The 13,820-nt window shown below is 39.4% G+C and overlaps 1 protein-coding gene across 4 annotated transcripts in view; it reads left to right on the top strand.

Annotated features, from left to right (window-relative positions):
* The window catches only part of CycJ (Cyclin J), a 65,762-nt gene that overhangs the window by 26,287 nt on the left and 25,655 nt on the right, over window positions 1–13,820 (top strand). For 3 of the 4 annotated variants that reach the window (XM_071695053.1, XM_071695055.1, XM_071695054.1), the window contains exons 6-7: window positions 8,275–8,434; window positions 8,648–9,858. In XM_071695053.1, coding sequence (XP_071551154.1) covers window positions 8,275–8,434; window positions 8,648–8,708 — 221 coding nt within the window. In that variant the 3' untranslated portion in view covers window positions 8,709–9,858. Of the gene's footprint in view, window positions 1–8,274; window positions 8,435–8,647; window positions 9,859–13,820 lie in introns of those variants that run through there. The other variant, XM_071695056.1, reaches the window with a different exon arrangement.

Genomic DNA, 13,820 nt, shown 5'->3' with positions numbered 1-13,820 from the left:
GCGTGGAGAGCCAGTATTGGTGCCTATGAAATGATAGCTTGATGGAGATCTGCAAGGTGAGCCAGTATTGGTGCATTATGAAAACATAACCTATTAAAATGGTATTTCTGTAAATTGAGCCTGTCTCAGTCCTTGATATGTCTCTGCGAGATGGGCAAGTATTGGTGCATTGTGCAATTATTACATGATATATCTGCAAAACAGGTTGATAAATTGTATCCCAGCAAGTTGATTTCATATTTGTGCATTATGAAACCATACTTAATTGATTATTGCTTTATTCTGTGTAGTACTGGTTGAAGACCTCTTTTCCAAATAAATTCCTTAGGCCTCAGTATTTTTTTTTATACTTATCTTTCTGGTGAAGCTTTCCAGTTTTTAGTATTATTTGTATGTATGTAAATTATATATCTTTTCTTTCTTTCATACTATTCGCCATTTCCCGCATTAGCAAGGTAGCATTAGGAACAAAGGACTGGGCCTTTGAGGGAATATTCTCACCTGGCCCCCTTCTCTGTTCCTTCTTTTGGAAAATTAAGAAAAAACGAGAGGGGAGGATTTCCAGCCAACCGCTCCCTCCTCTTTTAGTCGCCTTCTACGACACGCAGGGAATACGTGGGAAGTATTCTTTCTCCCCTATCCCCAGGGATATATATATATATATATCTGGAGAAGGCATATGATAGAGTTGATAGAGATGCTCTGTGGAAGGTATTAAGAATATATGGTGTGGGAGGCAAGTTGTTAGAAGCAGTGAAAAGTTTTTATCGAGGATGTAAGGCATGTGTACGTGTAGGAAGAGAGGAAAGTGATTGGTTCTCAGTGAATGTAGGTTTGCGGCAGGGGTGTGTGATGTCTCCATGGTTGTTTAATTTGTTTATGGATGGGGTTGTTAGGGAGGTAAATGCAAGAGTCCTGGAAAGAGGGGCAAGTATGAAGTCTGTTGGGGATGAGAGAGCTTGGGAAGTGAGTCAGTTGTTGTTCGCTGATGATACAGCGCTGGTGGCTGATTCATGTGAGAAACTGCAGAAGCTGGTGACTGAGTTTGGTAAAGTGTGTGGAAGAAGAAAGTTAAGAGTAAATGTGAATAAGAGCAAGGTTATTAGGTACAGTAGGGGTGAGGGTCAAGTTAATTGGGAGGTGAGTTTGAATGGAGAAAAACTGGAGGAAGTGAAGTGTTTTAGATATCTGGGAGTGGATCTGTCAGTGGATGGAACCATGGAAGCGGAAGTGGATCATAGGGTGGGGGAGGGGGCGAAAATTTTGGGAGCCTTGAAAAATGTGTGGAAGTCGAGAACATTATCTCGGAAAGCAAAAATGGGTATGTTTGAAGGAATAGTGGTTCCAACAATGTTGTATGGTTGCGAGGCGTGGGCTATGGATAGAGATGTGCACAGGAGGATGGATGTGCTGGAAATGAGATGTTTGAGGAAAATGTGTGGTGTGAGGTGGTTTGATCGAGTAAGTAACGTAAGGGTAAGAGAGATGTGTGGAAATAAAAAGAGCGTGGTTGAGAGAGCAGAAGAGGGTGTTTTGAAATGGTTTGGGCACATGGAGAGAATGAGTGAGGAAAGATTGACCAAGAGGATATATGTGTCGGAGGTGGAGGGAACGAGGAGAAGAGGGAGACCAAATTGGAGGTGGAAAGATGGAGTGAAAAAGATTTTGTGTGATCGGGGCCTGAACATGCAGGAGGGTGAAAGGAGGGCAAGGAATAGAGTGAATTGGAGCGATGTGGTATACAGGGGTTGACGTGCTGTCAGTGGATTGAATCAAGGCATGTGAAGCGTCTGGGGTAAACCATGGAAAGCTATGTAGGTATGTATATTTGCGTGTGTGGACGTGTGTATGTACATGTGTATGGGGGGGGGGGTCGGGCCATTTCTTTCGTCTGTTTCCTTGCGCTACCTCGCAAACGCGGGAGACAGCGACAAAGTATAAAAAAAAAAAAAAAAAAAAAAAATATTTTTTTTTTTTTTATTATACTTTGTCGCTGTCTCCCACATTTGCGAGGTAGCGCAAGGAAACAGACGAAAGAAATGGCCCAACCCCCCCCCCATACACATGTATATACATACGTCCACACACGCAAATATACATACCTACACAGCTTTCCATGGTTTACCCCAGACGCTTTACATGCCTTGATTCAATCCACTGACAGCAAGTCAACCCCGGTATACCACATCGCTCCAATTCACTCTATTCCTTGCCCTCCTTTCACCCTCCTGCATGTTCAGGCCCCGATCACACAAAATCTTTTTCACTCCATCTTTCCACCTCCAATTTGGTCTCCCTCTTCTCCTCGTTCCCTCCATCTCCGACACATATATCCTCTTAGTCAATCTTTCCTCATTCATTCTCTCCATGTGCCCAAACCACTTCAAAACACCCTCTTCTGCTCTCTCAACCACGCTCTTTTTATTTCCACACATCTCTCTTACCCTTACGTTACTCACTCGATCAAACCACCTCACACCACACATTGTCCTCAAACATCTCATTTCCAGCACATCCATCCTCCTGCGCACAACTCTATCCATAGCCCACGCCTCGCAACCATACAACATTGTTGGAACCACTATTCCTTCAAACATACCCATTTTTGCTTTCCGAGATAATGTTCTCGACTTCCACACATATATATATAAATAAAGCTTAAAAACTTATATTAAGCGGTCTTTCCCAAAATTCTTTTATGTCTAAATTCCTAAAAAGTGTAATGCAGACAAAGGTAGAGTTTGCCATTTCTGTAGACATTGAAGTGTTGAAGCTTTGATTTCTTGTTGGACACGACTTGTAGGGCACAGAAAACTGAGAATAGCATGGAGCACTATCATTCAAACATTAGAAACTTGTGTGCCATTTCGTGAGGAATCTTAAATTCACAGGCATTTGGATTTTGGACATTTTCATTCTACAGATGTTTGGAATGGAGATTTTTGACCTGTAATGATTTTAGATTAAATTCACTCCAAGCAATGTCATCTCACAAATTTGCTACACAGTTGCTGTAATGCAATAATGTTGTTGTATTTATGCAGTACCATAGATTAAACCTTAAACTGCAACATAAGTGATTTATCATTATAAGATCATCTGAAATCTATAAAACAAAAACAAAAAATTCACTTTTTTTTTTTTTACTCTGCACTAACTGTAGTGTTCATAGACATTCATAAACTTAAGCAAAACAAAGGTAGATAAAGGATATATTTTTCTATTTCATACTTCTGCATGATATGAATGTGTTGAAAATGAAATGTTTGAGGACAATATGTGGTGTGAAGTGGTTTGATCATGTAAATAATGAAAGGGTGAGATGTGTGGTAATAAAAAGAGTGTGGTTGAGAGAGTGGAAGAGGATGTTAAAATGGTTTGGACATACGAAGAGAATGAGTGAGGAGAGATTGACAAATAGGATATATGTGTCAGAGGTGGAGGGAACAAGGAGAAGTGGGAAACCAATTTGGAGGTGGAAGGATGGAGTGAAAAAGATTTTGAGTGATCAGGGCCTGAACATACAGGAGGGTGAGGGGCATGCAAGGAATAGAGTGAATTGGAATGATGTGGTATACTGGGGTAGATGTGCTGTCATTGGACTGAACCAAGGCATGTGAAGCATCTGGGGTGAACCATGGAAAGGTCTGTGGGGCCTGGATGTGGATAGGGAGCTGTGGTTTCTGTGCATTACATATGACAGCTAGAGACTGAGTGTGAACAAATGTGACCTTTTTGTCTGCTTTCTTGGTGTTACCTCCATACATATTTGCCATTTCCTGCATTAGCAAGGTAGTGTCAAGAACAGATGACTGAGCCATAGAGGAAGAATCCCCACTTTTACCACCTATCCATTCCTTCTTTTGGAAAAGTAAAACAGGATGGGAGGATTTCCAGCCCCTGCTCCCACCCCTTTTAGTCACCTTCTATGACACATGGGGAATACTTGGGAAGTTCCCCCTGGATATATATATATATTCATACTTGATCGCCATTTCTTGTTTTAGCAAGACAGTGTCAGGAACGGATGAAGAAATGCCATATCTGCTCACATTCATTCTCTAGCTTTATTATGTAATGCTTCAAAACCACAGCTCCACACAACTGGGTCCCACAAACCTTTCAGTGATTTATCCCAGATGCTTCACATGCTCTGGTTCAGTTCATTGACAGAATGTAGACCCCAGTTTACCACATCATTCCAGTTTACTCTATCCCTTGAATGCCTTTAGCCCTATTGCATGTTTAAGCCTTGATCACTCAGAATGTTTTTCACTGCATCCTTCCATCTCCAGTTTGGTCTCCCAGCTCTTGTTCCTTCCACTTTTGACTCATATATCCTGTTTGTCAACTTCTTGTCACTCATTCTCCATATTTTCAAACAATTTCATCACACCCTCTTCAGCTCTCTCAACCACACTCATTTTAGTATCACACCTCTCTCTTACCCTTTCATTACTTACTTGATCAAACCACTTCACACCACATATTGTCCTCAAACATATTCAAGCATATTACTGACAGATCTACCCTCATTTGCACAGCCTTACCTATAGCCCATGCCTTGCATCCATAAAATATTGTTGGGACTACTATACTAAACATACCAGTTTTTGCCCTCCCAGATAAACATATCTCTTCAAGCACTCACAGAACCATTACCCCATCACCTGCCTTACGAATTGCTTCCACTTCCATGGTATCATGCTCTGCCATGTCCACTTCCAAGTATTTAAGACACTTCACTTCCTCCATTCAAACTCACACCCCCTAACAAACCTGTCCCTCAATCTTTCTAAACCTAACAATCTTGCTTTTATTCACATTTATGCTAAAATTCCTCCTCTTACACTCTTCCAAAGTTAGTCACTGACTTCTGTGGTTTCTCACACAAATCTGCCACCAGTGCTATGTCATCAACAAATAACAGCTGACTCACCTAACCCCCAGACTGCAAACATAACCTTATCTCCAAGACTTTGTCATTTACCTCTCTCACCACCCCATCCATAAACAAATTGACATCACACACCTCTGCCACAGACCAGCCTCCACTTGGAACCATCCACTCTCCTCTCTCTTTCTACACACACACCTTACACCATTAATAAAAGCTTCTTACTCTTCCTAGCAATTATCCTCCCATACCATGTATTCTGTAAACCTTCCACAATGCCTTTCTATCATCCCTATCATGTGCTTTCTTCAGATCCGTAAATGCCACATACAAATCTTCTGTTTCTCTTAAGTATTTCTCACAAAGCAGACACCTGATCTACACATCCTCTACCACTTCTGAAACCACACTGTTCCTCCTGAGTCTGATGCTCTGAACATGCCTTCAACCTCTCAATCACTACTTTCCCATACAATTTACCTGTTAGACTCAGCAAACTTGTACTTCTGGAGTTTGAACACTCATCATTATCCCCTGTGCCTTTATACAGTGACATTATACATGCATTCCGCCAGTCCTTAGGCACCTCACCATGACCCATACATCCAACAGCATGATCACCCCTTTAAGAAATTCATCTGCAGTACCAGCCTCTCCAGCCACCTTGCCATCTTACACAGCACTTTCACCACCTTTTCTCTCTTCACTAAACCACTCTCCATGGTTCTCTCACTTTGCTTACCACTTGGACTCAAACACCCTACATCAACCACCAAGTGTCAGACTCATCAACAATCTGTCAGAATACTCATTCCATTTCCTCCTCACTTCATCACTACATGTTACCAATTTCCTATTTGGCCCTTCACTGTTGTTCCCATTTTTTTCTCATTTTTCACACCATGTTAATATCCTTTCAAAACATCTTACTTTCCCTGAAGTTTACTGATATCTGCTCACCCCAACTCTCATTTGTCCTCTTTTTTTTAGCCCATGCACCTTCCTGTTGACTTTCTGTCATTTTGTCTTACATCTCTCCCAATCACTTGCCCTTATTTCCTGTAATTACTGCCCATATATCTTTCTCTTTCTCCATCGCTAGGAGCTGCACTTCTTCACCTCACCACTCACTACTTTTTCTAATCTGCTTAACTCCCACCTCATGCATGCAGCTCTTGCCAGCACTGCATCTTGAAATTCTCCCATCTCTCACCCACTCCCCTTAGCTTCATTTACTCTATCACAATCTCTTGATATTTCTTCACTCAGGTACCTTTTCTGAGGTCACTTACTCTCACCACTCTCATTTCATCCATGGTGTTTCCTCTTTTCCAAAAACCTCTACAAATTTTCACCCTCACCTTCACAAGGTATTGATCAACCATCCCGCCAAGTGCCCTTCTGAGCCCATACACATCCAAAAGTCTTACTTTCATGCCTATCAGTTAGTATGGAATCCAGTAATGCCCTTTGAACATCTTTACTACTCACATTTATATACAGTTGTGGTAAGTAAAATACATTAGTGAATGAAGAGTGTTGTGTTGTCGAAATAAGACACAAGAATTTTGAAATTTAAGAATTCACTGATGTGAAATTTGGCTTAGGGTCTGTTGTGGGTATGATCTGGTCCTCCTCACAGTGCAAGCCATCATTTCAGTTTATTTTGTGGTAAATCTTACAGGTCATAATTTTTCATGACTTGTATAAAGACATTTTGAAGTTTGTAATGATCATGAATTTTTCATGAATGTCAAATTTTGAAAAATCTCAAATTTGGAACACATTCATGATGTTTGAAAATTCAGATTTTTCATTATTTCGTTTAGGGTAGAGTTGCCAGTGATACTATACAGCTTCCTAAAGCTTTGCATACTGTCTATATCAACAATATCCATAGTAATTTATTCATTTCATCCATCACTCTTAGACTTTGAAAGACTTCTTTACATCTTTTTTTATGGGTTTCTTAAGTTCATGTTGTCTGTTCTGGTTGCTCTATCACCACATGTCTCAATGAACCATTCACTGTCTACATCACAGATCTGTTTTAAGAATTTGAAAGGTTGAAATCAAGTCACTCCTAGTTCTTTTCTCTTCCAAGATGAGCAAATTAAAGCCTCTAGTCTTTCCCTATAACACAGCTCTTTTGGTTGTGGTACAATTTTTGTTGACCTCCTCTGGATCTTCTCTTTCAGCTCTTTGTGCTTCTTTAGATGCAGTGACCAAATTTGAGAAGCATATTCTAGTTTGGCCTTTTGTAAAATATTAACAGCTTGCTAAGTATTTCCTCATACTTGTTCTTGAATGCTAGTCTAATATTTACCGACAGACAGTTTGTATCCATAAATGTTTTCCAAGTATGGGACTCTGGCAACAGGTTACAGATGGTATTATCTCTCAGAGACTTTCTCACACAGAGAAACCAGAGGCTTATTTATTGCTAGATAATGATACTGAGGGCTTCTTTTCCTTTGTCCCATTCCCATTCCTATGAGTCCACGGGGAAAATGAAACACGAAAAGTTCCCAAGTGCACTTTCGTGTAATAATCACATCATCAAGGGAGACACAAGAGAGGAATATAACAGTCAGTTGATATACATCGAAGAGACGAAGGTAGGACGCCATTTGGTAAACATGTTTACCAAATGGCGTCCTAGCTTCGTCTCTTCGATGTATATCAACTGACTGTTATATTTCTCTCGTGTTTCCCCTGATGATGTGATTATTACACGAAAGTGCACTTGGGAACTTTTCGTGTTTCATTTTCCCCATGGACTCATAGGAATATCTTGATCAGGAGCAAAATTGTGATCCTTTCCAACATATTCCCATGTTGATTTTCGTCAACTATGTATTGGACCAATTTTGAAATTTGTTCATGTACCTTTGTGATGAAATCCTTCTTGCTTGCTTCATTACCTTTGCATCATCTGCAAACATATTCTGGTTGGATTCCATACTTCTAGGCAAGTTGTTTATATAAGATCAAGTAGAGTAATGGTCCCAGAGAAGAACCATATGGCACTCTGCTGGTCACCTCAACCCATCTGGAGATGTCTCTAATGTGTGTCCCTTCTTCCATCCCACTGAGATAATCTTATATTCATTGAAGTTTCCACTTTATTCCTGCGTGGTGATCCAGCTTCTAAGTACAATCTCATACAGTACAGTGTCAAATGCTCTCTGGCAGTCTAGTTACAAACAATCTTTAATGAGTTCTTTCTAAAAGCTTCATATGGCCTGATTGGCCACAGTATTTTGATAAACTGTCAGAATTTTAAAGTTAGTTCACTTATATGTATAAGTGTAAGATAAGGTTTGTAAGAAAGTACAGTTGAAAGATGAAAATTGATCTTTGATGAATATTTTCAGATAAAGTTTTTCTAGAGTGGCCAAGCTCACAAGTGGCTGCAGCTTGTGTAGCATGTGGTCGGTTGTGCTGTCATTTACTCCCAACTTGGCCAGTTGCACTTCAAGCCACAACTGGATATCACCTACAGTCTCTCTCACAACTTATGGATCTTTTTCTAAGGTATTGTACTCTTTAACATTCACATGTCCTTTAAAAAACAAAAGATTGAGCTGATTCCATGCAGTGTACAAGATGTTTGCATATCATAGTTGTATGTATCTTGAAGTTTTACATTTGCCTTTTACAACAAAGTAAGCACATTGGGACATCATTTATGCCATGCTTATTATCACCTTTGAAAAGTGTGTGAGGAAATTAGATTATTCTTTCCAGCCAAAGCAGCTGGACCAGATATCCAAAGCTCTTTAAACACAGTATCCACCTCTTGAAATAATGCATCCTTTGAGAACCAGCCACCTGTAGCCATGAAAAAATCTTACCATCACCTACTTCTGTAGCAGCAGAATTCACTGCCTGAAACCAAGTAGGTGCCAGGTTAAAGCCCCTTTTCTGAGATGTATCATGTAAACATTATATGTATTTTTAGTTAGATTTAGATTACTTATGTGTGTTTTATATTGTAATAAACAATTTATGGAAAATAGTGATTATCTATTTGCAAATTATTTCATGAGTATTTAGTCTCAGTATACTGTAGATGAGAGCATTCTTAAGCTTAGTGTATGAGTTAAAAGATGCCTTGACCTTTAATTTTGTATTGCTTAAGGTTCACTGCTGAATTTTTTTGAGAATACTCATTGACAATAGAGCAAGTCATGGAATAAATTGGTGATTCACATACTGTCCACCTCTTTAGCATTCAGTTCACACCCTGGTGCTCCACTTACTAATCTTGTGTCTATCCCCATAATCTCTTCATACTGTCCAAAAACACTTCTTTCTCTGGACTCAGGCAAGGATTATATGGACCTATTGACATCCATCCCTGAGAGTGTACCTCCAAACTTGCTTGTCTGTTGAGTTTGTATGAAAACCAAAACTTTTCCTTCTTCTTGGAAGCATGTGTTGGTGCATCCCATCCCAAAGAAGGGTGGCAGTTCTAACCCCTCTCACTATTGTCCAGATGCTTCGACTGTTATTGTCTCCATAGTCTGTGAATCCCTTCCTCAACTAACATATTCAGACATCTTGAATCTCAGTCTTTTATCTGAACATGATTGCAGCTTCCGCGAGGCAAGATTCACTGTTGATATCCTTTCCAATCTTAATAATGTCTGGTTATCATTTTAGAAAGATTTTGAGGGATCTTTTGCTGGTGCCCTTGATTGATTAAAAGCTTTTGATAGGGTGTGGTATCAAGGTTTTGTCTGCAAGCTCTCCCCTCTTGTACCTTCCCTCCTTCATTTGGTCCCCCACATGTAGCTTTATTTCTAACCAATTTACATCTGCAGTTCCTGATGAATCAGCATCTCTGCCTATCTCAGTGAACAGTTGTGTTCCTTAAGTTTCATTCTTGTTCCCTCAACTTTTGACATATATCCTTTATCAACTTCTCATCACTTATTTCCTCTGAATGTCCAAACCATTTCAGTCCTCTCATTCACACTTCTCTTTGCCTATTACTATCTGTCTCTGATGCTTGTTCCCTCTGGGAACTCCATTCAGAGAGGTGGTCACAGCAAAAGCCTAGTATACACACCTTTCTCTTACCCTTTTATTACTTAATCAAATTACCTGACATTGCCCATGAACATTTCATTTTCAATACTTCCACCCTGTATTTAGATTGTACTTAATAAGATAACCTTTAGATGTGAAAGATTTTATGCCAGAGAAAATTGTAGGGGAAATACTTAAGGGAAATGGTTAGTGGTAGGATGTAACTTGTATACCTAGGTATTTTTATCCACTATATATATATATATATATATATATATATATATATATATATATATATATATATATATTCATATTTGATCGCCATTTCTTGTTTTAGCAAGACAGTGTCAGGAACGGTTGAAGAAATGCCTATGGCTCACATTCATTCTCTAGCTTTATTATGTAATGTTAAAAAACCCAGCTCCCACAACTGGGTCCCACAAACCTTTCAGTGATTTATCCCGATGCTTCACATGCTCTGGTTCAGTTCTTTGGGACAAAATGTAGACCCAGTTTCCCACATCATTCCGTTTACTCTACCCCTTTGAATCCCTTTAGCCCTATTGCATGTTTAAAGCCTTGATCATCAGAATGTTTTTCACTGCATCCTTCCATCTCCAGTTTGGTCCCCCAGTTTCTTGTTCCTTCCCCTTTTTTGACTCATATATCCTGTTTGTCAACGTTTTTGTACTCATTTTTCCATATTTTCAAAAAAATTTCATCACACCCTCTTCAGCTTTTCCAACCACACTCATTTTAGTATCAAAACCTCTCTCTTCCCCTTTTCCCATTACTTTCCTTGATAAAACCACTTCACACCACATTTTGTCCTCAAACATATTCAAGATTTACTGACAGATCTACCCTCATTTGCACAGCCTTACCTATAGCCCATGCCTTGCATCCATAAAATTTTGGGTGGGACTATATACAAACATTACAGTTTTTGCCCCCCCGAAAATTATCTTCTTCAAGCACTCACGAACCATTACCCCATCACTGCCTTACGAATTGTTTCCACTTCCATGGTATCATGCTCTGCCATGCCCAATTCCAAGTATTTAAAGACACTTCACTTCCTCCATTCAAACTCACACCCTAAAAAACTTGTCCCTCTCTTTCTAAACCTAACAATCTTGCTTTTATTCACATTTATGCTAAAACCCTTTCTCTTCCCACTTTTCCCAAAAGTTAGTCATTTGACTTCTGTGGTTTCTCACACAAATCTGCACCAGTGCTATGTCATCAAAAAAATAACAGCTGACTCCCCCTAACCCCAGACTGCAAACATAAATTATCCCCAAAGACTTTGTCATTTACCTCTCTCACCCCCCCACCATAAAAAAAAATTGACATCACACACCTCTGCAACCGACGCCTCCACTTGGAACCATTCCACTCTCCTCTCTTTTTTCTACCACAACCCTTACCCTTTAAATAAAAGTTTTCTTACTTTTTCCCAAAGAAAATAATCCTCCCATACATGTATTTGTAAACACTTCCCCAATGCTTTCAAATCATCCCTATCATGTGCTTTCTTCAGACCCGAAAATTTGCCACTTTCAAATTCTTTGTTTCTCTTAAGTATTCTCACAAAGCGGACACAAAAAAAATCCCCCCCCCACACCCCCCTACACCATTTTCTGAAACCACACTGTTCCTCTGGGGTCTGATGCTCTGAACATGCCTTCAACCTCTTCATTCACTACTTTCCCATAAAATTTTACCGGTTAAAATAGCAATTTGTACTTCTGGAGTTTGGAACACTCATCTTTATCCCCTGTGCCTTTATACAGTGACATTATACATGCATTCCGCCAGTCCTTAGGCACCTCACCATGACCCATCATCCAACAGCATGACCCCCCCTTTTTAAAAAAATTCATCTGCAGTACCAGCCTCTCCAGCCACCTTGCCATCTTACACAGCCTTTCACCACCTTTTCTTCTTCACTAAACACTTTTTCCATGGTTCTCTCCTTTGCTTACCACTTGGACTCAAACACCCTACATCAACCACCAAGTGTTTAGATAATCAAACAAACTGTCAGAATACTCATTCCATTTCCTCCTCACTTCATCACTTTTTGTTACCCCAAATTTCCTATTTGGCCCCTTTACTGTGGTTCCCATTTTTTTCTCATTTTTCACACCATGTTAATATCCTTTCAAACATCTTACTTTTCCCCGGAGTTTATTTATTTGCTCACCCCAACTCTCATTTGTCCTTTTTTTTTAGCCCAGCACCTTTTCCCGTTGACTTTCTGTCATTTGTTTACATCTCTCCCAATCACTTGCCTTTTTTCTGTTAAATTTTGCCCATTATCTTTTCTCTTTCTCCCTCGCTAGGAGCTGCACTTCTTCCAAATCCCCCACTCACTCTTTTTTAATCTGCTTATCCCACATCATGCTTTCAGCTCTTGCCAGCACTGCATTTGAAATTCTCCATCTCTCACCCACTCCCTTAGCTTCATTTACTCTATCACAATCTCTTTTATATTTCTTCATCAGGTACCTTTTCTGAGGTTTACTTACTCTCACCACTCTCATTTCATCCATGGTGTTTTCTTTTCCAAAAACCTCTACAATTTTCACCCTCATCCTTCACAAGGGGTTTTTATCAAAACCCTCCCCCAAGTGGCCCTTTGGCCCATTCACATCCAAAAGTCTTACTTCATGCCTATCAGTTGTATGGAATCCAGTAATGCCCTTTGAAATCTTTACTACTCACATTTATATACAGTTGTGGTAAGTAAAATACATTAGTGAATGAAGAGTGTTGTGTTGTCGAAATAAGACACAAGAATTTTGAATTTTAAGAATTCACTGATGTGAAATTTGGCTTAGGGTCTGTTGGGGTATGATCTGGTCCTCCTCACAGTGCAAGCCATCATTTCAGTTTATTTTGTGGTAAATCTTACAGGTCATAATTTTTCATGACTTGTATAAAGACATTTTGAAGTTTGTAATGATCAGAATTTTTTCATGAATGTCAAATTTTGAAAAAATCTCAAATTTGGAAACACATTCATGATGTTTGAAAAATTCAGATTTTTCATTATTTCGTTTAGGGTGAGTTGCCAGTGATACTATACAGCTTCCTAAAGCTTTGCATACTGGTCTTATCAACAATATCCATAGTTAATTTATTCATTTCATCCATCACTCTTAGACTTTGAAAGACTTCTTTACATCTTTTTTTATGGGTTTCTTAAGTTCATGTTGTCTGGTTTGTTCTGGTTGCTCTATCACACATGGTCTCAATTGAACCATTCACTGTCTACATCACAGATCTGTTTTAAGAATTTGAAGGTTGAAATCAAGTCATCCTAGTTCTTTTCTCTTCCAAGATGAGCAAATTAAAGCCTCTAGTCTTTCCCTATAAACACAGCTCTTTTGGTTGTGGTACAATTTTTGTGACCTCCTCTGGATCTTCTCTTTCAGCTCTTTGTGCTTCTTTAGATGCAGTGACCAATTGAGAAGCATATTCTAGTTTGGCCTTTTGATAAATATATTAACTAGGCTTGCTAAGTATTTCCTCATACTTGTTCTTGATTGCTAGTCTAATATTTACGACAGCAGTTTGTATCCATAAATGTTTTCCAAGTATGGGACTCTGGCAACAGGTTACAGATGGTATTATCTCTCAGAGACTTTCTCACACAGAGAATCCAGAGGCTTATTTATTGCTAGATAATGATACTGAGGGCTTCTTTTCCTTTGTCCCATTCCATTCCTATGAGTCCACGGGGAAAATGAAACACGAAAAGTTCCAAGTGCACTTTCGTGTAATAATCACATCATCAGGGGAAACACGAGAGAAAATATAACAGTCAGTTGATATACATCGAAGAGACGAAGCTAGGACGCATTTGGTAAACATGTTT

This window comes from Panulirus ornatus, chromosome 57, assembly GCF_036320965.1.
Source record: "Panulirus ornatus isolate Po-2019 chromosome 57, ASM3632096v1, whole genome shotgun sequence".
Lineage (NCBI taxonomy): Eukaryota > Metazoa > Arthropoda > Malacostraca > Decapoda > Palinuridae > Panulirus > Panulirus ornatus.
This window is presented reverse-complemented; position numbering and strand designations above follow the sequence as displayed.